The sequence below is a fragment of the Drosophila miranda genome (assembly GCF_003369915.1).
Source record: "Drosophila miranda strain MSH22 chromosome Y unlocalized genomic scaffold, D.miranda_PacBio2.1 Contig_Y1_pilon, whole genome shotgun sequence".
Taxonomy (NCBI): Eukaryota; Metazoa; Arthropoda; class Insecta; order Diptera; family Drosophilidae; genus Drosophila; species Drosophila miranda.
The window spans coordinates 8,738,365-8,766,331 of record NW_022881603.1 but is presented as its reverse complement, the minus strand read 5'-3'; the positions used below and the strand labels follow the sequence as shown (position 1 = coordinate 8,766,331).

General features: G+C 44.8%; 2 protein-coding genes across 2 annotated transcripts; one reads left to right on the top strand and one right to left on the bottom strand.

The window, feature by feature from the left end:
• Positions 1-16,215: 16,215 nt before the first annotated feature.
• Positions 16,216-18,391, top strand: LOC117189706 (activated Cdc42 kinase-like). The gene is made up of 2 exons (XM_033394796.1): positions 16,216-17,820; positions 17,890-18,391. Exons 1-2 carry the CDS (start codon positions 16,579-16,581, stop codon positions 18,079-18,081), a joined length of 1,434 nt encoding a protein of 477 aa, XP_033250687.1. The 5' UTR covers positions 16,216-16,578; the 3' UTR covers positions 18,082-18,391.
• An 8-nt stretch (positions 18,392-18,399) lies between these two features.
• LOC117189691 (condensin complex subunit 3-like) lies at positions 18,400-23,588 on the bottom strand. The gene is made up of 7 exons (XM_033394790.1): positions 23,247-23,588; positions 22,974-23,150; positions 22,090-22,907; positions 20,462-22,031; positions 19,828-20,397; positions 19,583-19,744; positions 18,400-19,168 (listed from the first exon to the last, which is right to left on the bottom strand). Exons 2-7 carry the CDS (start codon positions 23,148-23,150, stop codon positions 18,956-18,958), a joined length of 3,510 nt encoding a protein of 1,169 aa, XP_033250681.1. The 5' UTR covers positions 23,247-23,588; the 3' UTR covers positions 18,400-18,955.
• Positions 23,589-27,967: the final 4,379 nt, after the last annotated feature.

Sequence of the window (27,967 nt, the reverse complement as noted above, 5' to 3'; positions counted from 1 at the left end):
GAAAACCCAAAGAAAACCACTCAAAAAGAAAAGGAACAAAAACTTAACTTCAAATGCATGGTAATGGATATAAATGTCCAAAATTTTTGATAACCTCACAAAGAACCTACTCGTATATTATATGGATTATACTTATTAAAAGATTTTTGCATTCTATGCATTTATGGATTAACTCAAATCGATAATATTATACGAGATATATACATATACAGATTATATATACACCTACTTAAATCTAACTCTAAATCAACCTAAACTACACTATATATGTAGTAGTTTAAGTTGCTTGATGGCAACGAGTAACATTTATTTGATAAGTATGTTGGACTTAAAATTATAACAGCTCCAAGTTTTACAAGTATGTTTGTGACTAATTATATGCGTGTACGTCTGATGCGTGGCTGAACTGACAACTGACTGATCTCTCTCTCTTGCTATCGGCTCTCTCAGAGCCGATTACTGCTCTATCCCGACGACACGACGAAAACACGACCGCTTCGTGTCTCTCTCTTTCCTTCGTTTCCTACATTCGGCTGTCCTGACGGACCATTCGCCATTAGCCAAGGTTTCATATATTCTGAAACTGTAGAGGTCTTATAGGGACCCTCAGTATCCCCAATCTTCTCGACTTCGTACCTTCCATGATTCTTTACCCTAACCACCTTATACGGCCTTAGATACTTTCCTTTTAGCTTTAATCCAGTACCATACTGAGTACGCTTGATAGCTACTAGCTCATTAACCTCATACTGTCTATCTAGTTTCCTTTTTAAGTCAAAACTCTTCTTGTTTTCCTGCTGTAACCGTGCAATGTTTTCAACTAATTCCTTTCTAATTTTTTCGCGGTTCAAAACTTCGATAAGTGATTCTTCCAATATTTCTTTTATTTTTGGATCCATTCCTATACGCATGTCTAGCCCAGTCAATATCTTGAAAGGTGTTACCTTGGTACTTCGCGGCTCAACACTGTTGATCATTTGCTGTACTTTTCCTAGATGCTTATACCAACTACCGGAATTACCCTGACACAATTTCTACAACATAGGCACCACTATCTTGTGCATCCTTTCGAATTGACCATTCCCACGTGGAACGCCTGTGGCAATCATTAAATGCTGTATTTTCTCTCTCTCACAATATTCACGAAACAAATTGGACATAAACGCTGCACCCCTATCCGTCACTATTCTGTTCGGATTACCAAAACTAGTCCCCTGAATTTCCAAACACTTAACGACCTCTTCAACACCTGTACTACGTGTAGAATATAACCAAACAAACTTAGAAAATCCATCAACGACAACCAGTATATAATTCTACTGTTTTTTAGTCATTTCCATTGGTCCAACCTGATCAATGTGATACGTTTGTAAATAACCCTCACGTTTTCCTGTCTTTTCGTTGACAATGATACACTCGACACAACTATTTATTACGCGCCATACTTTGTCTTTTAACTTCGGAATATAATACGACTTTTCAATGATATCTTGTGTCTTTTTAACTGAAAAATGTCCTTGCTTATGTGCTATTGATATAATCTCATTTTCCAACTGAGCTGGTACTACGATGAGCTCCTTATCCGGATCCTTAAACAAAATCTGATTCTGAATATAATAATCCTCATATTCCTTGTCCTCCACAATACTTTTAACAGCCTTAACCCAATCGTCGGTTAGCTGAGCTTCTTTCAAACGATGAGCTATACTTTCGGTCACCATAAAACAAGATACACGACTCAACGCGTCAACGTGCCTCATCTTCGTTCCTGAGCGATGTTAAATAATTAAAATCTTGTAGGTACATGGCCCAACGTGCTACTCTCAAAGGAACGTCTTTCTTTTTGATCGTCATTGTAAATGCATTACAATCTGTGACAATTTTGAACTTTATACCCAAGGTATGACCTCAAGGTCATAAGCAGGATATTTCTCTTCACATGGCTTAGTCGTACGGCTCATATATTGAACTGGATGGAATTGGCTGTCTTCCAAACTCTTTTGCAGTAACACGGCTCCATACCCCCATTTTGATGCATCAGTATGGATTTCTGTCTCCAACTTCGGGTTGTACATTTCTAAAACAGGTCTACTAATCAATGCTACCTTTAGTTGTTCAAACGCAACCTGATGTATCTCCTTAAATTCAAATTTAACATTCTTCCGCAGCAGATCTGTCAATGGTTTTGCAATAACAGCATAACCCTCAATAAACTTTCGGAAATAAGAAGTCAATCCTATGAAACGCTGCACTGCTTTTTTATCAACTGGCACTGGGAACTTTTCGACTGCCCTCGTCTTCTCATCACTTGGTCTTATCGTATTCTTTTCTTTTATATACCCCAGAAAATTAACCTTTTGTCGTAACAGCTGACACTTTCTCCAATTTATACGTAGCCCATTCATTTCCGCTATCTTCAGTACTTTTCTCAACTTTAACAAACCCTCTTCTATATCTTAACTACAAATAATAACGTCATCCATATAGACTGCTGCTTCATTATTCTTTACCAAATCTCTCAACACAGCCATTATAAATCTGGTAAACACCGCTGGAGAATTTGAAATTCCAAATGGTACATATAAAAATTCGAACTGACCATTCTGAGTCACAAAGACGTATATTTTTGAGACTCGACTTCTACAGGCACATGGAAAAAACCATTCGTTAAATCCAACGTGGTGAAATACTTTGCACCCTGCAGTTTCTCCAACACAGTATCCATATGTGACATTGGAAAGTTATCGCGAACTATTTTCTCATTCAGCTTTCGGTAATCACAGCATAGTCTCTTGCTACCGTTCTTTTTGGGTACCAACACTACTGGTGATGCATACTCCGATGTACTTGGCTTTATAATCTTCTGAGCCAGCCACTCTTCCACTTGCTTGTCCATGATTTCCTGTTCACACAACGGTAATCGTCTCGGATGCTGGAAAACTGGTATCTCATCCACTAATACAATTTTCATTTTTATCGGCGCATCTACATTTCTCTGAGGTTGGTACTTTCCTACCATACCCCTAACCTCTCTAGCATGTGCTTCACTGAGATGACCAACATCAATTGAAAACTCCTTCTCAACTTCGTCAATACTTGACATGCAAATGCCTTTATATTCATTAAACAATTCCACGCATGATCAAGTTTCTTATCTTTATCCTCGACACAAACTCTACGAACAAATCTTGTTCCTGTCTTAGAAACTTGCATGTCCACATGATCCAGAATAGTCCTTCCTAAAATGGCTTCAAAACCAATATCCTCGTCTGGAATGACATGAAATTCTACCTCCATTTCAATCTCACTGGTGGCTTGCAGCACGGTGTCCTGGTTGGCCACATTTGAAACAACAAAAATCATTTTTGGGACAATCTTTCCTCAAATGCGATTTGTCTCCACACTTAAAACATTTCCTAAAATTCTCTGCCATCGACCCTTTCACCGAACTCTCACTTTTATTACTCAGCGGCCAATTCTTACTCATCGGCTTGGATCCGCCTCTAGCTTTCTGGTAAACATCGATCTGAAATTTAAGCTCCTTTAAGTTTCTAGCTTGGTACAGCATTGCCTTACTTGCCCTAGCGTCTGGTATACCATCCACAAAATATTCGATTAAACTCTCATCATCTAGTTTAATTGGCTTGGCTATCTCCATTAACGCATACAAAAACTCATGCAACGACTCTCCTTTTTTCTGCTGGCGCTTTTGCAACATTCTATGTACTTCTACGGACGACAGTTTAACACTAAACTCATCCAACAGAGCTGCCTTCAACGAATTCCAGTTACGAATATCACGCAAACTACGAGCGAAAGATTTTGCTGCACCAACTAACAACTGCTTGGCATAAATGAATAATTGTAATTGACTCCATTGAACAGTAGCTGCGCATTCTTCTAATTCCTCTATCCATTGATTGATGTCGGGGTTATTAGAACCAGAAAATTGTGACACACTACCTTTCACGTCTTTTAGCGTAAACCAAGATTTATACTCTGCCTGTCGCGTACCTGGTTGAACTGCTACGGTATCAACTGCTGTTACTACGGACTCATCCTCTGACTCTTCTTCATCCCCAACTGGAAAGCCGTGATGTATTAATAGAGTATCTTGCAAATCGCGCTTTCGTCCCGTCGTCTGCAACGCAAGCTCTCTTAACTTCTCTCGCAAATCTGCGACTCTCAGTGTCATTATCTCTTCAACTTGCATCGTGACGATTTAAATACAAAATAATTGATATTAGCTTATATCTAAGAAAATGTAATTAAATCAACTTAAACAACCTTATTACTGCTGGCCTGTTAACAATTTTCCAGTTAACATCGACTCCGAAAACGCCTTTAAAGTCGTCACTGTTAACGATCGCTTCTCTGTTAACGCTCACCTTACTATGGGTTTACCCTTGTTAACTCTCGCTTCTGCGCAGAACTTTCCAGACTCCAAATTTGACGCACACACACCACCACATCCAGATCTCGCTTGCCTGTCGATGTCGCTGTTGCCGTCCTCTCTTTGTTGCCTTGCCTTGCTCTCGCTGTTCGCCGTTAACTCGTTGTCGCTTCCCGAATCGTCGCTGCTTCTGCTGTTACAAAATGGTCGTCTCCTTGCTGCTTGTCTCTTCTTGTAGTTGTAGTCTCCGTCCGACGCAGTGCAACACAACAACAATCAATGTTCTTTGATTCTTGCTGTTTGCTGCCGTCGTTTTGTCGCTTCTGCTTCCTTTGGAACGAACGCAATCAGATTGTCGTCTCTGTGTCGCTTGTCTCCTTGTAGCTCTAGCCTCTCAGACGCAATGCACAACAACAACAACGAAGGTTTTGATTCTTGCTGTGTTTGCTGCCGTCTGCCGTCGTTTTGTCGCTTCTGCTCTCTTTGGAACGAACGCAATCAGATTGTCGTCTCTGTGTCGCTTGTCTCCTTGTAGCTCTAGCCTCTCAGACGCAATGCACAACAACAACAACGAAGGTTTTGATTCTTGCTGTGTTTGCTGCCGTCTGCCGTCGTTTTGTCGCTTCTGCTCTCTTTGGAACGAACGCGCTCAGATTGTCGTCTCTGTGCCGCTTGTCTCCTTGTAGCTCTAGCCTCTCAGACGCAATGCACAACAACAACAACGAAGGTTTTGATTCTTGCTGTGTTTGCTGCCGTCTGCCGTAGTTTTGTCGCTCCAGCTCTCTTGAATGTCTGCTCACACTAATGCGCCTTCTGCGACAAGTGTCTCTCTCGCACTTATAGGCCAGACTGCAATTCAATTTCGCACCGCGACCGATCTCTTGTGTCACCAGTCTCGTGTTCGCAAAAATTTCCAAATACACGCACAAATCTCACTTGCAAATGTTGTTGTCTTGGGCTTATCCCGGACGAGCCCCCAATTTGTAGTAGTTTAAGTTGCTTGATGGCAACGAGTAACATTTATTTGATAAGTATGTTGGACTTAAAATTATAACAGCTCCAAGTTTTACAAGTATGTTTGTGACTAATTATATGCGTGTACGTCTGATGCGTGGCTGAACTGACAACTGACTGATCTCTCTCTCTTGCTATCGCTCTCTCAGAGCCGATTACTGCTCTATCCCGACGACACGACGAAAACACGACCGCTTCGTGTCTCTCTCTTTCCTTCGTTTCCTGTATACACTTAAATACTATATGACATAAATGATATTCTAAACTATGCGTTTAAAGCGTTTTAACCAAAAAATATACTCGAGTATTATATTATATTGTGAATTGCGCCTTTTGTCATGTATTAAATAGAGAACGACGCGTCTGTGCTCATAAGTGGTTTATTCAGAACTGAAGAGATGACATGTGTACATATGTACTTACATACGAATAGGAGAGACGAGAGATAACAGAGGCTCTCGCTGTTCATGTACATTATGTTAATTAGCGTTGCCAGACAGATCATATTATGGTTACACTTCAAATTTCAACACTTTTGCTTAAGCATAATATTTTGTGATTACAATGTATTAATCAATTAATCCAAGCGATTTTACAAATCTATAATGCTTTTGCTTACATAAACTTTTGGTTAATACATCGGCAACGTTTTTCTGTGTGGATACATATTCAAGTTTTATCTCTTTACTTTCTACTTTGTCTCTAACAAAATGATATTTTAAATCTATATGCTTTGTGCGTTTATGGTGAATAGGATTTTTCGCAATATGATGCGCACTGAGGTTGTCACCATAGATAGCCATTGGCCCTTGATTTGAGTATCCAATCTCTTGCAACAGACCTTGTAGATATACTGCTTCTCTAGCGGCTGTTGATAGCGCCACATACTCTGCTTCGGTGCTGCTCATGGCGACGACGCTCTGCTTGGCTGATGTCCACGAAAACGCACTACCAGCTAGGAAGAAAACGTATCCGGAATATGATTTTCGGTCCAGCTTGTCATTTGCCCAATCAGCATCGGCGAACCCTTTTACTGGCTCTCCAGACTTTTGGTAGATGATGCTCATATTCATTGTGCCTCGTAAATAGCGCAACACATGCTTAGCTGCAGTTTCGTGCTCCACATGAGGGTCTTGGTTTCGCTGTGATAGTTTGCTCACAGCATGAAGAATGTCGGGCCGGCTCAAAACTGCTAAGTACATGAGCGAACCAATTAGTGATTGATAATATGTCTTATTTACCTTTACACATTCTTCATCTTTACAACCAACGTGAAAACCTGGGTCAAGTGGTGTTGCGACTGGACGGCAATCCTGCATACCGAAAGTATTCAAAACGCTTTCAATATACCTCTTCTGGCATAACTTGAGGGCGCCTTGTTTGCCTTCTCGATGAATTTCCATGCCTAGGAAAAAGTTGACCTGACCTCCATCTTTCATCTCAAATACGGATGCGATATTTTGCTTGATCGCGCTGACGTCCATCTCTTTTGGACAGATGATTATCAGGTCGTCGACGTAAACTGCTATATAACTGAAGCCTTGTTGATGCTGTTTGACGTATAGACATGGCTCGTGTTGACTTTTTTTAAAGCCCATGTTAACCAGCACCTCGTTCAATGTGTCATTCCAGACACGTCCAGACTGCTTCAGCCCATAGATAGCCTTTTGAAGTTTTAGTACCTTGTGGGGGTTCTGCTCATCTATAAAGCCTCATATAGACGACTTCTTGGAGTTTACCGTTGAGCTACGCGTTAGAGATATCCACCTGATGCATGTGTAACTGCTTTTCTGCAGCAATCGCAAATAACATTCGGATTGTCTCATAACGTATCACTGGAGAATATGTCTCCCAGTAGTTAACGCCAAACTGCTGGCCACATCCTTGTGCCACAAGTCTAGACTTAAACCTTTCAATGTCACCGTTTTGGTTGCGTTTGATTCTGAAAACCCATTTTGAACCTATAGCCTTTTTTCCGGGCGGAAGATTGACAGGAGTCCATGTATTATTTGACACGAGTGCATCGAATTCCTTTCGCATAGATTTTTTCCATTCTTCTGCATCGTGGCTTTGCAACGCCTCTGCAACGGTCCGTGGAGTCTCAATGTCATCGGAGCAGCTAAGATTGTTGAGGACATTGTACTGCTTCTTTGGTCTGCCAGGTTGACCAGTACGAATGATTTTTGGCCTTCCTGGGCCACGTATTTGTGGGATGTCTTCTTCATCTGAGCTGCGGCTCTGTTCTGGATCGCTTGCACTTACGAAGTACTCCTCCTCATCATCATCGCTGTTGTCAATGTTGCTAATCGTTTCGTCTTCGGGCTCAACAACAGTTTGTACCTGCACAGGTTCTTCGTTTGACTCAAAGCGTATGATGATTTTTGCAAGATCCTCAGTCTGATCTCTATTTTCGTAAATATCATTTACTTCCTTGACGAACTCACCCTCCACAATTTTGACGTCTCGGCGTTCCACTATCATTCGCTTTTCTTGGTCATATAAACGATATGCTTTTGCTGCAAAAGAGTAGCCAACAAAAATGTACTCCTTTCCTTTTGCAACGAATTTGCCTTTTTTGGTTTTTTCCAGTGCAAATGCGCGTGAACCAAATATTTTCAGATGGTTTACCGACGGCTTGCGCTTGTTCCAAGCCTCGAAGGGGGTGCATCCATTTAACGCTCTGGTCGGACATCTATTTCTCAAATATACTGCAGTTTGAACGGCTTCAGCCCACAAAAATTCTTTTAAATTTGAATGAATTAACATACTCCTAGCCATTTCAACGATTGTACGATTTGCGCGCTCAGCAACGCCGTTTTGCTGAGGTGTGTAAGGCACCGTTAGTGCTCTTTTTATTCCGCACGCATTTAAAAAATTTGTAAATTCATTGTTTATGTACTCAGTACCGTTATCGCTTCGCAAGGCTTTGATTGTTTTTTCGGTTTGGCACTCAACATAACTTTTATACATTTTAAATTTCTCAAAAACTTCATTTTTGGCGCGCATAAAATATACGTGAATTTTTCGCGAGTAATCGTCTATAAATGTAACAAAATAACGGTTTCCAGCCAGAGATTTAACATTCATAGGTCCGCATACGTCGGTATGGATCAATTCGAGAACACTTTTCGTAACACGTTCTGCCTTTTGTGGGAACGGCAATGCACATATTTTAGCCTTATTGCATGTGTCGCAATTTGTGTTTACGGATACGTTTTTAATTTTCATCCCGATTACACGTTCTTTCTCACAAAGATTCTTTAAATTTTCAAAATTTAAATGCCCGTAGCGGCTATGCCATTTTTTTGCAAGAGATATATCGGATATCAAATGCACTGCATCAGTGGTTTTTTCCACTCCATACACGTATAAATTGTTTTCTTGTACCGCTCGCAACATTATATGTCCATGTTTATTTCGCACTAAAGCTTCTGAATTTCCGAATGTAGTGACATTCCCGAACTCGGCTGCTTTGCTCACCGACAAAAAATTCATTTTTAAATCCGGCACATACAACACGTTTCGCAATTCTATATTTGTTTCATTTGATTTAATTTTTACAGTTCCAATACCTAGGGACTCAATATACTTTTCTGCAGCCAACATAATGGTTGTGTTTTTCTTATTAAAGGTTTCAAACAAATTTTTATTACAACACATATGCGATGTTGCCCCACTGTCGATACACCAAGAATTTTTTCGCTGCTTAACAACGCAGCTGTGCATTAAACAGTTTGATTTTTCATCCCTTACGCACTCTTTCGTATTATCTTTGTTGCTTTTGCACTCGGATGCGCGGTGCCCGCTTTGTTTACATTTGTAGCATTTTCCTCGAAACTCGCGATGCTCGTTGGATTTCTGGCCGTCTCGTTTGCTGTCTTTTCGACTGGCGCCGTAATTCTTCGAACGCGCACCGTTTCTTTGAGTCTGTGTGTGTGCGTACACTGCCTGTACAGCAAGCTCACGATCGTCTCTTTCGTCTTTACGTGCTCCTTCTTCAAGTATTTTTACTTTTACCGTTTCGAACGGCGGCAGACTGTCGCGTGTTTCTATCGCCACGACGAAATTTTCCCAACCGCTGGGCAAGCTCGACAACAACATTATTACTTTTAGCTCGTCTTGAATGTCGATATTTAGCTCGGCTAACTTTTCAGTAATTTCCACGAAAGAATTTACATATTGTACCACGTTATCACCGTTTTGCATATTTTGCCGCAAAAGTTTTTGGTATAACTGTACCTTTCGCACTGGTCCCACTGACACATGTACATCGCGTAATTTTTGCCACGCCTGCTTCGACGTTGTGCACGACTTTATGTGCATCAACTGCGTTGCTTTTACATTTAATATAATACATGCCAACGCCTTTTGATCAGCCTTGTCCCACTGTGCCAAGTGTTCCTGTGTTCCTGCTGCTTCCTCCTGTGGCCTTTCGGTTTTACCACTTACATATGTCCACAAATCCGTTATGATCAATACACTACGCATGGACATTGACCACACATCGTAATTGTCTTCCCCCAATTTTTCAATTTGCAGAGACACACTCATTTTGTTTTAATTGCTACACGCAACTTTCTAACTGGTGCACGATATATTTGCAATTGCATCAAACAAAATATTAACTTCCAGTTCTACCACGGTTTTTTAATTGTTTTTAATACACGCCCGATCTTTCGGTGATCTGGGCCCATAACCTATTGTGAATTGCGCCTTTTGTCATGTATTAAATAGAGAACGACGCGTCTGTGCTCATAAGTGGTTTATTCAGAACTGAAGAGATGACATGTGTACATATGTACTTACATACGAATAGGAGAGACGAGAGATAACAGAGGCTCTCGCTGTTCATGTACATTATGTTAATTAGCGTTGCCAGACAGATCATATTATGGTTACACTTCAAATTTCAACATATTATACAAGAACCGGAATCCCCAAACCCCAAAACCCCGAACTCCAAAAACGAAACGAAACCTAACTAAAACGAGGGGGAACGTTGTGAGTTGCTGCGGACACCGCAACTCTACAGTTATACCCGATACTAAGTCAGTATGGCTCCCCTCCGGCAGACGCCGCTAATATTAAACGACACGACAAAGAGTGCGTGCGAGAGAGACAGAAAATCAGTCTGAGCGTGACGTCGGGCGCTGCGCGGCCACTGCAAATTGATTTCTTGCTTTTGGCTACAAAAATGATTCCGGCACATACAACACGTTTCGCAATTCTATATTTGTTTCATTTGATTTAATTTTTACAGTTCCAATACCTAGGGACTCAATATACTTTTCTGCAGCCAACATAATGGTTGTGTTTTTCTTATTAAAGGTTTCAAACAAATTTTTATTACAACACATATGCGATGTTGCCCCACTGTCGATACACCAAGAATTTTTTCGCTGCTTAACAACGCAGCTGTGCATTAAACAGTTTGATTTTTCATCCCTTACGCACTCTTTCGTATTATCTTTGTTGCTTTTGCACTCGGATGCGCGGTGCCCGCTTTGTTTACATTTGTAGCATTTTCCTCGAAACTCGCGATGCTCGTTGGATTTCTGGCCGTCTCGTTTGCTGTCTTTTCGACTGGCGCCGTAATTCTTCGAACGCGCACCGTTCCAGCACTGATCCAGATTCAGCAAGCTGATAGATTTGGTCGTTATCTATGATTCTGCGTTTTTAGTTTTCTCGAATGTGCAATATTGTGGATGCAGCAGATTTTCGTCCTTTGTGGGGGCGGAAGGGGGTGGGGCGAAATTTTGAGATATACGTTTTATAGTGAGATCTAACAGGAGTGCGGATACTAAATTTGGTTACTCTAGCGTTAATAGTCTTTGAGATTTGCGAATATCCCCAGATATTCGTCTTTTGCGGGGGCGAAAGGGGGTGTGGCGAAATTTTGAAACAAACTCGTCTCGGTCCAATATATTAGGAGTGTGGATACCAAATTTAGTTTCTCTAGCTTTTGTAGTCTCTGAGATCTAGGCGCTAATGTTTTACTCTAAGCAAAGCCGCCTATGCTACGTGTGTGTTAGAGAGAGACAGGGCGAGAAAAAATGAAATTGTTTTCTTGATTCTGGCTATAATAATTATACGATCTGGTTCAGATTTTGCACTCTAGAAGATATAGTCATCTTCTACGATTCTGCGTTTTTAGTTTTCTCGAATTTTCTATATTGTGGATGCCACAGATTTTCGCCCTTTGTGGGGGCGGAAGTGGGCGGGGCAAAGTTTTGAAATATTCTTGTAGCAGTGAAATATCACAGAAGTCTGGATCCAAAACATCGTTGCTCTCGCTCTTATAGTCTTATAGCACTAGGCGCTGAAGGGGACGGACAGACGGACAGACGGACAGACAGACATGGCTCAATTGACTCGGCTATTGATGCTGATCAAGAATATATATACTTTATGGGGTCGGAAACGATTCCTTTTGGACGTTACACACTTCCACTTTTACCACAAATCTAATATACCCCAATACTCATTTTGAGTATCGGGTATAAAAACGATCGAAAACAAAGAGTTTGAGTTTGTTTTGATTCCAAAAACCAAACAAGTTAATTGGTAATCAAAAACAAAGAAAAACGTTTAGCATATTTAAAGGGATTCAATAAACGAAAACTAAATGTGAAATTCAATGCGGGGGGGTCGCACTTCCGAGGGTCGATTAGAACAGCCACACCCAGACCACCTCTAAAGCTCTAACTATACTCTACTATACCATCCATTCCTTTTTCGTTTATCATTTAAATTATTTTGTATAATTTTTCATTGAATTCGATTCTCCCACCCGCCGCGCAAACACAGGCGCTCATTGGCAAGGAGGGACTGGAGGCCTACAACAGCCTGATCGAGCGCAAGGGAATGCTGGACATCGGACCCATTCCGGCTTCTGCATCGTGGCTTTGCAACGCCTCTGCAACGGTCTGTGGAGTCTCAATGTCATCGGAGCAGCTAAGATTGTTGAGGACATTGTACTGCTTCTTTGGTCTGCCAGGTTGACCAGTACGAATGATTTTTGGCCTTCCTGGGCCACGTATTTGTGGGATGTCTTCTTCATCTGAGCTGCGGCTCTGTTCTGGAGTGCTTGCACTTACGAAGTACTCCTCCTCATCATCATCGCTGTTGTCAATGTTGCTAATCGTTTCGTCTTCGGGCTCAACAACAGTTTGTACCTGCACAGGTTCTTCGTTTGACTCAAAGCGTATGATGATTTTTGCAAGATCCTCAGTCTGATCTCTATTTTCGTAAATATCATTTACTTCCTTGACGAACTCACCCTCCACAATTTTGACGTCTCGGCGTTCCACTATCATTCGCTTTTCTTGGTCATATAAACGATTTGCTTTTGCTGCAAAAGAGTAGCCAACAAAAATGTACTCCTTTCCTTTTGCAACGAATTTGCCTTTTTTGGTTTTTTCCAGTGCAAATGCGCGTGAACCAAATATTTTCAGATGGTTTACCGACGGCTTGCGCTTGTTCCAAGCCTCGAAGGGGGTGCATCCATTTAACGCTCTGGTCGGACATCTATTTCTCAAATATACTGCAGTTTGAACGGCTTCAGCCCACAAAAATTCTTTTAAATTTGCATGAATTAACATACTCCTAGCCATTTCAACGATTGTACGATTTGCGCGCTCAGCAACGCCGTTTTGCTGAGGTGTGTAAGGCACCGTTAGTGCTCTTTTTATTCCGCACGCATTTAAAAAATTTGTAAATTCATTGTTTATGTACTCAGTACCGTTATCGCTTCGCAAGGCTTTGATTGTTTTTTCGGTTTGGCACTCAACATAACTTTTATACATTTTAAATTTCTCAAAAACTTCATTTTTGGCGCGCATAAAATATACGTGAATTTTTCGCGAGTAATCGTCTATAAATGTAACAAAATAACGGTTTCCAGCCAGAGATTTAACATTCATAGGTCCGCATACGTCGGTATGGATCAATTCGAGAACACTTTTCGTAACACGTTCTGCCTTTTGTGGGAACGGCAATGCACATATTTTAGCCTTATTGCATGTGTCGCAATTTGTGTTTACGGATACGTTTTTAATTTTCATCCCGATTACACGTTCTTTCTCACAAAGATTCTTTAAATTTTGAAAATTTAAATGCCCGTAGCGGCTATGCCATTTTTTTGCAAGAGATATATCGGATATCAAATGCACTGCATCAGTGGTTTTTTCCACTCCATACACGTATAAATTGTTTTCTTGTACCGCTCGCAACATTATATGTCCATGTTTATTTCGCACTAAAGCTTCTGAATTTCCGAATGTAGTGACATTCCCGAACTCGGCTGCTTTGCTCACCGACAAAAAATTCATTTTTAAATCCGGCACATACAACACGTTTCGCAATTCTATATTTGTTTCATTTGATTTAATTTTTACAGCTCCAATACCTAGGGACTCAATATACTTTTCTGCAGCCAACATAATGGTTGTGTTTTTCTTATTAAAGGTTTCAAACAAATTTTTATTACAACACATATGCGATGTTGCCCCACTGTCGATACACCAAGAATTTTTTCGCTGCTTAACAACGCAGCTGTGCATTAAACAGTTTGATTTTTCATCCCTTACGCACTCTTTCGTATTATCTTTGTTGCTTTTGCACTCGGATGCGCGGTGCCCGCTTTGTTTACATTTGTAGCATTTTCCTCGAAACTCGCGATGCTCGTTGGATTTCTGGCCGTCTCGTTTGCTGTCTTTTCGACTGGCGCCGTAATTCTTCGAACGCGCACCGTTTCTTTGAGTCTGTGTGTGTGCGTGCACTGCCTGTACAGCAAGCTCACGATCGTCTCTTTCGTCTTTACGTGCTCCTTCTTCAAGTATTTTTACTTTTACCGTTTCGAACGGCGGCAGACTGTCGCGTGTTTCTATCGCCACGACGAAATTTTCCCAACCGCTGGGCAAGCTCGACAACAACATTATTACTTTTAGCTCGTCTTGAATGTCGATATTTAGCTCGGCTAACTTTTCAGTAATTTCCACGAAAGAATTTGCATATTGTACCACGTTATCACCGTTTTGCATATTTTGCCGCAAAAGTTTTTGGTATAACTGTACCTTTCGCACTGGTCCCACTGACACATGTACATCGCGTAATTTTTGCCACGCCTGCTTCGACGTTGTGCACGACTTTATGTGCATCAACTGCGTTGCTTTTACATTTAATATAATACATGCCAACGCCTTTTGATCAGCCTTGTCCCACTGTGCCAAGTGTTCCTGTGTTCCTGCTGCTTCCTCCTGTGGCCTTTCGGTTTTACCACTTACATATGTCCACAAATCCGTTATGATCAATACACTACGCATGGACATTGACCACACATCGTAATTGTCTTCCCCCAATTTTTCAATTTGCAGAGACACACTCATTTTGTTTTAATTGCTACACGCAACTTTCTAACTGGTGCACGATATATTTGCAATTGCATCAAACAAAATATTAACTTCCAGTTCTACCACGGTTTTTTAATTGTTTTTAATACACGCCCGATCTTTCGGTGATCTGGGCCCATAACCTATTGTGAATTGCGCCTTTTGTCATGTATTAAATAGAGAACGACGCGTCTGTGCTCATAAGTGGTTTATTCAGAACTGAAGAGATGACATGTGTACATATGTACTTACATACGAATAGGAGAGACGAGAGATAACAGAGGCTCTCGCTGTTCATGTACATTATGTTAATTAGCGTTGCCAGACAGATCATATTATGGTTACACTTCAAATTTCAACATATTATACAAGAACCGGAATCCCCAAACCCCAAAACCGCGAAGTCCAAAAACGAAACGAAACCTAACTAAAACGAGGGGGAACGTTGTGAGTTGCTGCGGACACCGAAACTCTACAGTTATACCCGATACTAAGTCAGTATGGCTCCCCTCCGGCAGACGCCGCTAATATTAAACGACACGACAAAGAGTGCGTGCGAGAGAGACAGAAAATCAGTCTGAGCGTGACGACGGGCGCTGCGCGGCCACTGCAAATTGATTTCTTGCTTTTGGCTACAAAACAGATTCGATCTGATCCAGATTCAGCAAGCTGATAGATATAGTGAGATCTAACAGGAGTGCGGATACTAAATTTGGTTACTCTAGCGTTAATAGTCTTTGAGATTTGCGAATATCCCCAGATATTCGTCCTTTGCGGGGGCGGAGGGGGGTGTGGCGAAATTTTGAAACAAACTCGTCTCGGTCCAATATATTAGGAGTGTGGATACCAAATTTGGTTGCTCTAGCTTTTGTAGTCTCTGAGATCTAGGCGCTAATGTTTTACTCTAAGCAAAGCCGCCTATGCTACGTGTGTGTTAGAGAGAGACAGGGCGAGAAAAAATGAAATTGTTTTCTTGATTCTGGCTATAATAATTATACGATCTGGTTCAGATTTTGCACACTAGAAGATATAGTCATCTTCTACGATTCTGCGTTTTTAGTTTTCTCGTATCGTCGAAATTGTGGATGCCACAGATTTTCGCCCTTTGTGGGGGCGGAAGTGGGCGGGGCAAAGTTTTGAAATATTCTTGTAGCAGTGAAATATCACAGAAGTCTGGATCCAAAACATCGTTGCTCTCGCTCTTATAGTCTTATAGCACTAGGCGCTGAAGGGGACGGACAGACGGACAGACGGACGGACAGACGGACAGACAGACATGGCTCAATTGACTCGGCTATTGATGCTGATCAAGAATATATATACTTTATGGGGTCGGAAACGATTCCTTTTGGACGTTACACACATCCACTTTTACCACAAATCTAATATACCCCAATACTCATTTTGAGTATCGGGTATAAAAACGATCGAAAACAAAGAGTTTGAGTTTGTTTTGATTCCAAGAACCAAACAAGTTAATTGGTAATCAAAAACAAAGAAAAACGTTTAGCATATTTAAAGGGATTCAATAAACGAAAACTAAATGTGAAATTCAATGCGGGGGGGTCGCACTTCCGAGGGTCGATTAGAACAGCCACACCCAGACCACCTCTAAAGCTCTAACTATACTCTACTATACCATCCATTCCTTTTTCGTTTATCATTTAAATTATTTTGTATAATTTTTCATTGAATTCGATTCTCCCACCCGCCGCGCAAACACAGGCGCTCATTGGCAAGGAGGGACTGGAGGCCTACAACAGCCTGATCGAGCGCAAGGGAATGCTGGACATCGGACCCATTCCGGCGGCTACCCTGCTGCGGCACATGGACACCGACGAGTTCGACCTGCAGAGTCTGCATCAGGCCGCACGACCCATGACCCTGCCCACGCGCGGAGCAGCCCAGCGAGTGCGCAAAATGGAGCTGGCCACCGCCACGCTGGGCAGGCACAACGATGAGAACTCCAACTCGCTGGACGCTTGCGAGAGTCCCAGCTACATGAGTCACAGCACCTACAAGTTCCCAGAGGCAGCGGCGACAGCGCAGGCAGCCAATCCGAGTCCGAATCCCATTCCCCTGCCGCCGCGCGAGGGCAAGAAGCAGGTGAAGACCAGCACCAAGAGGCACGTGCGAAAGTATCCCCTGATCATTCCGGCCAACGGCCTGCAGCGGACGCTCAGCAAGCTGGCTGACTTTGGAGAGTCAGGCGAAGAGCCAGGCAGGAGTGCCCAGGCCTCGGGCCAGCACCAGCATTCGCAGCCAGGCACGTCCATCGAGGTGGTGGCCGCCGTCCGATCATGCAGCTTGAGGCGCCAGGTGCGCCCCTCTGAAAGGGAATACGAGAACATGCCGGCCGTGGGCAGCGAGCCGGCTCACACCTACCAGAACCTGGACAAGCTGCTGCCGGCCGATGCAGCTGGTCTGACGGACACGGCATCGCTGCAGTTCGAGTCCCTTCTGGAGGCTGACTCCGGCAAGGAGAGCGCCCTGCAGTCGCCCGATGTCACCGATGGCTTCTATAACTTTTCCATTCAAAAGGAGCATTACAAGGGCAAGGATACGGAGTTCGAAGCCACCCAGATCTCCGGTCGTACCGGCCTCTATGTTAACGACGACGAGCTGCGTAACCTGGACATTGAGAGCGGTCGGAAGGCGACCAGCTCCAGTGCACTCGAGTCGGAGGAGGGGCAGGGGCAGCAGGAGGCGTCACCAGATGTCGCCCTAGAGACAAGTCGTCGCGCTTCCAGTGCAGACAACGAGCTGGCAGGGAATGCTCTGTTCAGGAAGATAAGAGCTTCCGTCAATCTGGCCATGAGTCGCAATTCCATTGGCGATACTGGCGGCTCTAGCAAACCCCAAACCGAGGCCGAGTACTTTGCAGCCACGGCAGCACGGCTGGCCGACTCGAACTCTGTCAGCTGCGAGGATCTGCTGGAGTTCTCCGACAAGAAGCCGAAAGGATGCGAGCGGGGCGTGGACTCCGACGAAGTGAGGATAATGGTGAAAGTCCTGGGAAAGGATGTGAGTCGAATGGTCACTTTGGTAACCAGAAAATGCAATTTGAATCCCAATTACGATTATCCATTACAGAGCACGCCCAACCGTTGCCTGGGCGCCCTGGAGTTCATCAACTGGGACGTCCACAAGTCCATCAAGCTGATTAAGCTGCAGAACCTGGTCAGCGAGGCCAATCTCAGCCTGGAAGCCTCTTTCGAGGCCCTGCTGCAGTACGAATGGGATCTGCACACGACGGCCCACAAACTGAATGGCCCTAAACTATAGACGCATCCCATCCAGCCTTTACTGTCCTTTCCTGTTCCAAACGATCGCCGTGGCCTTGATCTCGTAATCCTTGTCGTCAATTCAACTCGTATTTTAAGCATTTGTAGCGTTAAGAACGATCTATCCTAACTCAACCATTGCTCGCAATCGATACAACATCTCCTTCATTATTTTACTGCTTCGAAAGGTATCGATCGAATCTCAGCATGTACTTATTTATCCATGCGCAGCCTGCGTGAAGATCAACATGACCCACGTCAATATAAATTTATATAAATATACACACCTCTTTATGGATATATTCAGTAAATTATAATCTTTTTTATAAAGACAACTTTATTCTTACATTTAACAATGGTTACAGTGGACGCCCCTTTCGAGACTGAACTGCGTGAGCGTTGATATAATGACGCTGTAAGATTCCAAGCTTCTGTGTTCCCTTGCATGCTCGCTTGGAAAATGTTAATCTAAATCTGGGTTAAATTACTCAACGATTCGTTAATATTTCTATCTAATTTACACATATTATACACAAAACCAATGCACATAAAACTCGAATCCATTCCGGAAACGGAAACGAAAAGCACAGAATGCAAATGATTCTTGGATTAGCTATTTCCGCCTGCTGCTGCTGCGAGTGACGCTGCCTTCAGTGGCAGGCTGAACTACGCTCCACCGCTCAGATTCATTTCGAGGGACATTCTTTTGCGTGTCATGCACATGCTGCTAATCCTCTCCTTTTGTGCCGCACGGCGTGTTGTCACCCTTGAGGACAGAGTTTTAGTCAAGTAACTCGTCGATGATTGCCTAGAGGTCGATGGTTTCGATTCCGATACGGACTCTGCCTCTGACTGCGTTTCTGGAGGTCTGGCTATCACTGCCACTGGAACTCAATTCTCTTTCTCTTGTTCTGCGACACCAGCTCTCTCCTCGGCGTCTTTTCATCGACGCGGTGCTGTTTTCTCGAGGGCGACTCCAACGAATTGCTGGAACGCTGGCTGGATTTCCTTTGATCTGAAGGCGTCCGTCTTATGACGCGCTTGCGTCCATTACGCAGCGAAGTCTCAAGATGCAGGACCTTGCGAACCTTGAAAACAAAACGAAAGGAAAAAAAATACCAAAAAAATTGTAACAAACTTAAGCGAAATTAAAATGCCAGTCGAACCTATTGTTAAATAGGATTATTATACTAATTGACTAGTTCTATCAGATATTAGAGGACGATATGAGATGCTCAAAGGATCTACCTTCGAACAGGTGGGGGTTCTTCAGTCTATAGACAATGCTGTAATGATACAAAAAAAAAGCTTTCGGCATTTAAAGGAAACAACATGTTTGGGTTTCAGTTTTATAAACATTGTTGATAGATTGCAGTTTTCGGCTTAAATTAAAAATTTTGTACTCTCGTAAAGAGTAACCTCATTGATTGTCTCTCTGACTTGCGGTGCGTATCTCCCTGCTTCAGTGCCTAGAGCTGCAGGCGCAGGCGCGAGTTACTCACTTTGCTAGCTGTGGGGGCAGTGAAGGATGTTGAGGTGGATGCTATTACGGCAGCGGATCTGGTGCGCAACGAGCGCAGGCGCAGGTGGCTGCCATTGCGTGCAGTCGCGTTTTTGGGTGATTCGGGGGTGGGCGAGGCCTCAATTACCTCGGATGTGTCCAACTATAAGGAGAGAAATCGAATTATGTATTTTCTATTCCCAGATGTTCAATTGCCAGAAAGGGCCTGGGCCGTTTAACACATACCTTGTCTGTCCGGGCAGGACTTTGTTGAGATTCATTTCTATCAAATTCGTCTGAACTCTCATGAACGTCCTGCTCTTGCGGCTGCTTCTCCGGGGTCGTGGAAGCCCTCGCCAATGCCAGCTCTAGACGGCGCTTCATCTGCGGCCGACGGAGATTTCTTCTGGATGTTTCGGCCGCCTCCGTTTCCACTGTTTCCCCGGATGTGGCACTATCACTGGAGCATCTCGAGTTATATAGAGAGCGACGCAGGAAACGTTGTCCTACTCGATTCTCAGTGCCGAAAAAGGTTAAGATAGGCTCTGAAACTTGCGTTGCAGTTGGTGCTATAGCCGATGCTTCAGCCTGTGGATCAGATGCGTTTGTCAGGGTTTGTTCGGTCGCAGATTTTTCAGGATTTGTGACTGACACCTGCTCTGACTGCACTTCATTTTCAGATGCCACAGTCGCAGTGTCGCACTCCTCGTCGCTTTCCAGATCGTCGCGCGCCTCACGTGATGGTGGATTAAAGCTACCGTCGAGCATCGTCTTAAAGACTTTAATGTTCTTGACCACACGCGGCTCTAGTTCGCTCTGAAAACCGAACCAAACGAATGATACAGCGCTTCCGCAATGGATATTCAGAAAATGTTCTCACCGTGATCAGTTTGTCTGCCATCTCCAACATTTCAGTCTTGACTTCATGTCCGTTGAGCACGTTAATAGTGAGGTTGGTGAGCTCTTTGGCCAGCAGGCGACACATTTCCCTGCGCTCGGTGAAATAGTTCTGTATGTAGTGCAGGAAGCTCAGAGCGATCCTGTTGTGTATGTTGCTCTTCGGGGAGCTGGCTTCCTGAATCGTCAAATCTATGAAGAACTTGACCATGTAATCGGGCCGAACGGCGTTCAGCGGCGCGTCGAAGCTGCAGTTCATGACGGTCCACAGAGTGGGCAGAAGGCAGGTCTGCAGAAGCGCCTGCTTCTTGAGGCGGACAAGGTTCTCAAAGAACATGCCCAGGACCTGGCTGATGATTGGCTCTGCGTTGGGATTGAAGTAGCGTTTGAGCAGCTGCTCGAGCACCTCGGGCCGATCGTCGATGTGACCGCGCAGGACCAAGCGACAAAGGCCTCGCACTATGGCCAGGCTCACGCCCTTGTCGACCACCATTTCCATATTGCGGCCCATCGCCATAATGATGTCGACGCTATGCTCGCTGTTCTGCACTGTCTGATCGCCATCCTCCTCCCCGTCGTATGTATCCTGCACGGTATAGAGCTGGCGGCGATTGGACGTCTTAGACCCCAGCCCCCCACCCCCACCACAACAGCCACCCCTAGCACCTATCTTCCGGCTCAACTTGTCGACATAGTCGATGCCATAGTGATCCATCAGCTCGAGAAGACAGCTGACAGAGGTCTCGCACAGACGGACCTCCTTGCTATTGTAGAACTGATGGTATACAACCCGGAACACCGTCTCGGTGTATGCCTCATAGAACATACTGTAGGCGTTGCCGCATTTGATGGCCCATTCGAAGACGTCCACATCCGAGGAGTGGAGATGGCGGCAAATGAAGTCCTTGTACAGCTTACATATGCTGGGAGTGAGCTTCTGGACATGCGGAGAGGCCACCATATAGTATGAGGTGAACAGGCCTTTCAGGACACGCTCCTGGTTGGAGAGCTTCGGACGGGCGGGCATGTCCAGAAAGCCGTGCTTCACCAGCAGCGGTTTGATCAGCTCCGTGTACTCCTCTGTGACAGCCATCTTCTCCTTATTCACGGACTGAGCCTGTATATACTCCTTCTGGCGCCCAAAGTTATCCTCCTGTTCCTCCAGCTCTAAGATCTTCACCTTCAACGAGGATATCTTCATCTTCGAGGGCGTGTCCAAGTCGTCCAGCAACGTACTGATCAGATTGCGATCGTGCACTAGCTCATTCTGCTTGGTATTAAGGTCACACGTCTCGTAGATGATCTCAATGAAGAACTGCATCCGGTCATTGAGGTCGGTGATCAGCTTCTCCATGCAACGCACGAGCACGCGGACGATCTTGTGGTCGAGCAGACAGTCCTTCAATAGATTTTTGATCAACGTCTTCATATTGCTACGCCCAATCTCGTCGCCCAGGTCGTACGAGTCCAGGATTTCCACCAGCGAAAGCAGCATGTTCTGGAACTCTATCTGGGCGAACTTGTCCATGTCCGGTTTCTGGCTCTCACAGAACCTACAATGGATAGCAATCACTTACTGTTTGGATTTCGTTTGGGTCTCATTCAACTCACTTGTTCACATAGGTGCAGAAGACACTTAGTTCGGGCAGCACCTGGTCGCTTTCGTCCGCCTGCGTGCTCTCCAGATAGTCGCCGAGGCACTGCCAATAGAGCAACAGCTCCACGTTGAGACATTCCAGCGGTACACATCGATGCAGCTCACAGTCGTCACCGAGGGGCAGTTGTGCCATCAGTTGCTGATTGTCGGTCTGCTCAAAGATTTCACGCAACATTTGCTTGGTCACGCTCCGGAAACGAACCAGCTCTTCCTCGCTGGAGTCCAGCTTGAGGGCCGCTATCAGAGCCACATAGTTCTGTTGGTAGGAGTCGATCAAGGCCTTAAGCATGATGTTTACCACCGTCTTTTTAACGTTGGCCGAGCTGTCGTTCAGACCTTGCTCCAGGAGGGTCAGGCGCTGCGCCACCCTGTAGGCGCGCACTGGATAGTTGCACATGTTGACGTACGTATGGCGGCGCACCTTCTCGTCCACGTCCCACAGACGCTGCAGTATGTAGGGCACCGTGATGTAGTTGCGGCCCATGCAGGTGATAATGCACTGGCGCACGCTGGACAAGGGATCCGCAGACAGATGGAACTGATAGGCGCAGACAACTGGATCGACGGGATTGTCCGGAATCTGGAAACGCTGCATGGCCAGGACTGCTTGCTTGCGCACACCGGCCGACACGTCCTTCACGCGCTCCAGCATAGTCTCGAGAATCTCGTCGCACTGCGTGTCGTCGAGTGCCGCATTGGGTCCCAGTGTCTCAAGTATCAGATTCACAAAGTAGCAAATCCGATAGCGAACGTGCGGACTGCTGGAATATGTCTGGGAAAAACAAACAAACAAAAGCATTCAATTGAATCTCAATGGTAAAGTACAGTAGACCCTTACAGTCAACAGCCAGTGGAATGTTTCAGTCATCATGGGGTGCGTCTTCTCCGACTCGAAGCTGGTCACGAATTTCGCGCAAAAGAACAGGGCCTTGTTACCGTTCTCGTTGCTCTCCTCCGCCTCGAGTACAGTCTTCAGCACATTGATGAATGTGTTCAGAAACTCTTGGTGGCCCATCTGCAAGGCAATTGACAATTCATAGTTGGATTGGACGAGTTCTAATCGGCTGAGCCAGCTGGCTAGCCAGCGGGTCCCAGTGACGCTGTTCCTTACCCTCGAGTACAGTTGCTGCAGCTCCTTGCTGACTCCTTAAATTCCGCGTGACGCATTATTGTGTACATGGATTCCGCGAATCCTCTGCATTGTTCCCGGATGGGAACGGAGGTCGGATCACTGATCTCCATTTGGTTTTCCTTTTCGGCCGAAACGGCATTGTTGTTCTTGGTCGCCTCCCTTTTTGATGCGGCTGCTGCCGCCGCTTTGGATTTTAGCTTCGCTTTTGCCTTTGGTTTGGGCATTTCGTGATTTGTTTTGCTTTTACTAACTAAATACTGCTCGATTACTTTATACTGTACAATTTGTAAAATTTTCGTGAGTGTGCGATGGAACACAAACAAGCGTAGCGTTGTTGCTCATTCTTCTTTTTCACCCCCATTCGCTTGTTAATTTCAAAAAGAACGCTACGCGTGCGGTAATATTAGTGCATTTTAGACTGATGCTAGGGATGTTACATATATATCGATACATATCGCATCGTTAATCTGATTCCTCTTTCCAACCTATTCGCTTGTGAATTTAAAAAAATTAACAAAAAATGGGTATCAAAAAACGTTGTTCAACACTGACATTTTCCGAAGCTTCTGGGGGTGCCTCACACGCCTACGAAGACGGCGAGAAGAAATTCCCAAAGCTTCATCAATTAAGTCGAAAAACCTGGAATTTACTGCATGGCGTTCCGGAATAACTCTTAAAACGGCTCTTGGAACTCCGTCTGGACCCTGAGAAGCATGGCAAGCATAGGAAAGACAAGGATGGCCACGGAGAAGGCGACGGGAGTTAAAATTCGCATGGAAACGCTGAAAAAAAGGGAAGGAGAAGCTAAATCCGCCATGCGGGTAGGAGTAAAGATGGCGGCAAAAACGGCTCCGCAACTTTTGGCTTCTAAACTGCTGTGCAAGAAACCAAACTTGTCGACGAACGTGTCGACAAACATGTCCACGAACACGACAACAAGCATGACATCAAACATTTCTACGACGAAAGAGAGTGAGAAGACTGACGCGGTTTGTGTGGCTTCCGTGAGTACGAAAAACGGAAGTAACCGCAAAATCATCGTTAACAAGTATTATGAGGGGCATAAAGGCCCATACATTGTTTGTATCGACAAAATGAGTGCGAATAATGCCAGAATTGCTATAAACCAGTTTGATCTATCCGATCTACTGCTGAAACAGGGTGTTCGGAGCAGAACCCAGCCGATTAGCTGCTTGCCAAATAGCACCTAATTCTTGGCCCTCAGCCGCTTATTTTGTTTGTTACTTATGTCTATGTCACTCATTTGTTTGTTAAAGCTCTGCGCTTGCTTGCCCTGCTAAACGCTCTCTGCCAGCTCGCTCTTCGCTATCTCCGCTTTGCGTCTGCCTACCGACGTCGGCCGAGCGAAGCTGCGCTTAGCGATCGGAGCGGCAATGTAAAGGGCAGGCAAGCCACACTTGCAATTTGGATGTCACACATTAAAGAACATATCGAAATTTTATTTCTGCGCCGAGTTTTATTTAATTCGGAATAATTAGTCGGCCGATTGGGGATAAAAAACATTATCTCCACATAAAACTTGGTGACCCCGACGTGATCTCTGAGTTGCAGTGTCAATTAATAATCATTCGCGATCGACATTCGTTAGCCCTAGCAAATTTTCGGCGGTTAAGCTCAATTCGGTGCTAAAACACACTTACATACACCTACATACCCGCATTGCTGGCTATTAATTTCTCTGTCGCGACAATTCGGTCAGTGCAGTGCGGTAGGCAGTGCAGCGAACTCACTAATACACACAAGCGGAGTACAAAGCGGAATCGGACAGCTCGCACAGCCGCACAGCTAAACGCATTAGCTGTAATCCCTTTGCTTTCGGTTCCCACGTTTATACGTATACAGGGTGTCTTTTTCGGTCGTGCTGAGTGACTCTTTTAAAACCTCAACATGGCAGCACCTGAGCCTACCAATGTCGCGAACGCAGCAATGCCGAGTGATGTAGATTTCTACAAGCACAAGGCCGAGTCCATCGCGCGCCAACTAAAGGCCATGGATCGCTTTCTCACCAACGAAGAGCTTGCCGAGTTAGATGAGGCAGAACTTCAAGCTCGCTTAGAGCAGATCGAGCGAATGAATGCGGATTTCGATGCCGCTCAAACGAGCCTTGAAAGGCTGGATTTCCTGCAGTTAGCCCATGATGCCCGGCTGGACTTTTCGAATGTTTATGTCAAGGTTAGGTCCAGGCTGTCGCGGGAGTTGATGGCTGCTCGCACGGTAAATGTTGCCAATTCAACGGCTCGGCATGCTCTCGAGGGGAATTCGTCGTTGTTCGCCTATAATAGTATAGGCCGTTCTCGAATGCCCGAGTTGCAGCTTCCGCGATTCGGTGGGAGCTACATGGATTGGCCAGAATTCCACGCGATGTTTTCGACAATGGTGCACAAAGACCATCGTATACCAATCATCGAAAAATTCCAATATCTTCGTGGATGTCTAGATGGTGCTGCGCTGGATACGATTCGTTCCTTGGAACTTTCTGAGGAGAATTACGACAAGGCGTTGAATTTACTAATGTTGCGATTCGATAATAAACTGTTACATTTTCAGGCACACGTCAAGGCTATTTTCGGGCTGCAAGGGGTGGAGAAGGGCTCTGCTATCGGCTTGCGCGCGCTCAGCGATAAAATCAATTCGCACTTGCGTGCACTTCAGACCTTGGCGACCCCGCAGGAGATTTCCGATGGGTTGCTGATCTTCATCATAGGCACGAAATTGGACCACAAGACCAAGTAGAAATGGGAAGAGAACTTGCCGACGTCAGGATTGCCTCGGTGGTCAAGCATGGCCTCATTCTTGGAAGCAAGATGTCGGATGCTGGAAAATTTGGGATCGGCTATGGTAACAATTCCTAGCCAGCAGGTGGGAGAAAGTAAACCTAGCAGCCTAATCACCTCCATTAACGATCATAATAGCTCAACATGCAAGTATTGCAAATCCTCCGATCACTACATATCCCGATGCCAGGCATTTATAGATCTCCCTGTTTTTTCTCGATACAAGGAGGTGAAGAAGCGCCATTTATGTCTAAACTGCCTCAACAAAGGCCATTCATTGCAACGCTGCAAGTCAGGGGCATGTAGAAATTGCCAAGCCAAGCATCACACACTGCTCCACATGCAGTCGGGCGCTGACGCTGAGTTGCCGTCGCCGAGCACGGAATCGACCCAGCATGATCCTGCAAGTGCCCTAGTAGCAAGCAAATATATTAGCCCTCCCCCCTCGAGTCAAAAATCTCTGCCTAGCCAAAACGTGCTGCTAGCTACTGCAATCGTATATGTCAGGGGCCGTTTTGGATCGCTTATTCCATGTCGTGCCATTTTAGATTCCGCTTCTCAGGTTAACTTTATAACATCGAGACTCGCCAATCAGCTGCAGTTAGATCCTCACCCGTCTCACGTTAAAATCGCCGGTATTGGAGAGTCAATTCTACCATCCAGCAAGGCTGTGGACATCGTCCTGCAATCTCAAGACGAAAGCTATCGCGGTTTCCTCTCTGCAATTATCACTGCCTCAATCACAGGAATGCAGCCTAACTTCGGCCTAGACGCAAAGGATTGGCCAATGCCAAATAATCTAAAACTGGCTGATCCTAATTTCGCCAAGCCCCAGCGTGTCGATCTGTTGATAGGTGCTGGTTTGTTTTTCGAATTAATGTGCGTTGGACAGATTCGACTGTCAGACCAATTGCCAACATTGCAGAAGACGAAACTTGGCTGGATAGTGTCAGGAAGTATTAAAAACTCTGAGAAAGCCCGTGCGGCGCTAGCAGCCGTTGAAGATCCCCCTGTCATCTCCGCTTGCGAGACTAATTTGTGCGATATTGTAAGGCGGTTTTGGGAAGTCGATGGAGATTATTTGCCCTCATCAATTTCGGAGGAAGATGTTCATTGCGAACAGCATTTCGTCACCAACTGCATTCGCCTAGAGTCCGGAGCTTACTCCGTGCGTTTGCCAACCAAATTCAGTCTAGAGGAATTGGGAGAATCGTATCAGCAGCCGCTACGTAGATTTCTCAATTTGGAGAGGAAGCTAGCAAAAAATGCACAGCTTAAGGCAAAATATATGGAGTTTCTCCAGGAGTATCGTGAGTTAGGACACATGTCGCCAGCTTCGCGGCAGTCAGACCTCCCGCAGTACTTCTTGCCTCACCATTGCGTCCACAAGCAGGATAGTACAACCACCAAATTACGCGTAGTGTTCGATGGATCTGCCAAAACAGCGTCTGGAGTATCACTGAATGATGCGCTAATGGCTGGACCCACCATCCAACCTAAAATTCTGATAACTCTGCTTCGTTTCCGCTTTTTTAAAGTCGCCTTGTGTGGCGATATCTGCAAAATGTACCGCTGTGTACGCGTTTCCCATCCCGATACGCACGTGCAGTGCATCCTATGGCGCAATGACCCGAAGGAGGAGATTCAGGTGTTCAAGTTGGAGACTGTTACTTACGGAACCAAACCTGCCGCTTTCTTAGCAATTCGTGCTATGCATCAATTGGCAAATGATGAAGAGTTGCGTTTTCCGCTTGGCGCTGATGTTGTTCGAAGAGATTTCTATGTCGATGATCTCATATCTGGAGGGGACAGCATTGATTCTGTCATCAAGATTCGTCAGCAGGTAAAGGAGCTACTTTCGAAAGGATGTTTTCCCATACGTAAATGGTGTTCCAATGAACCCGC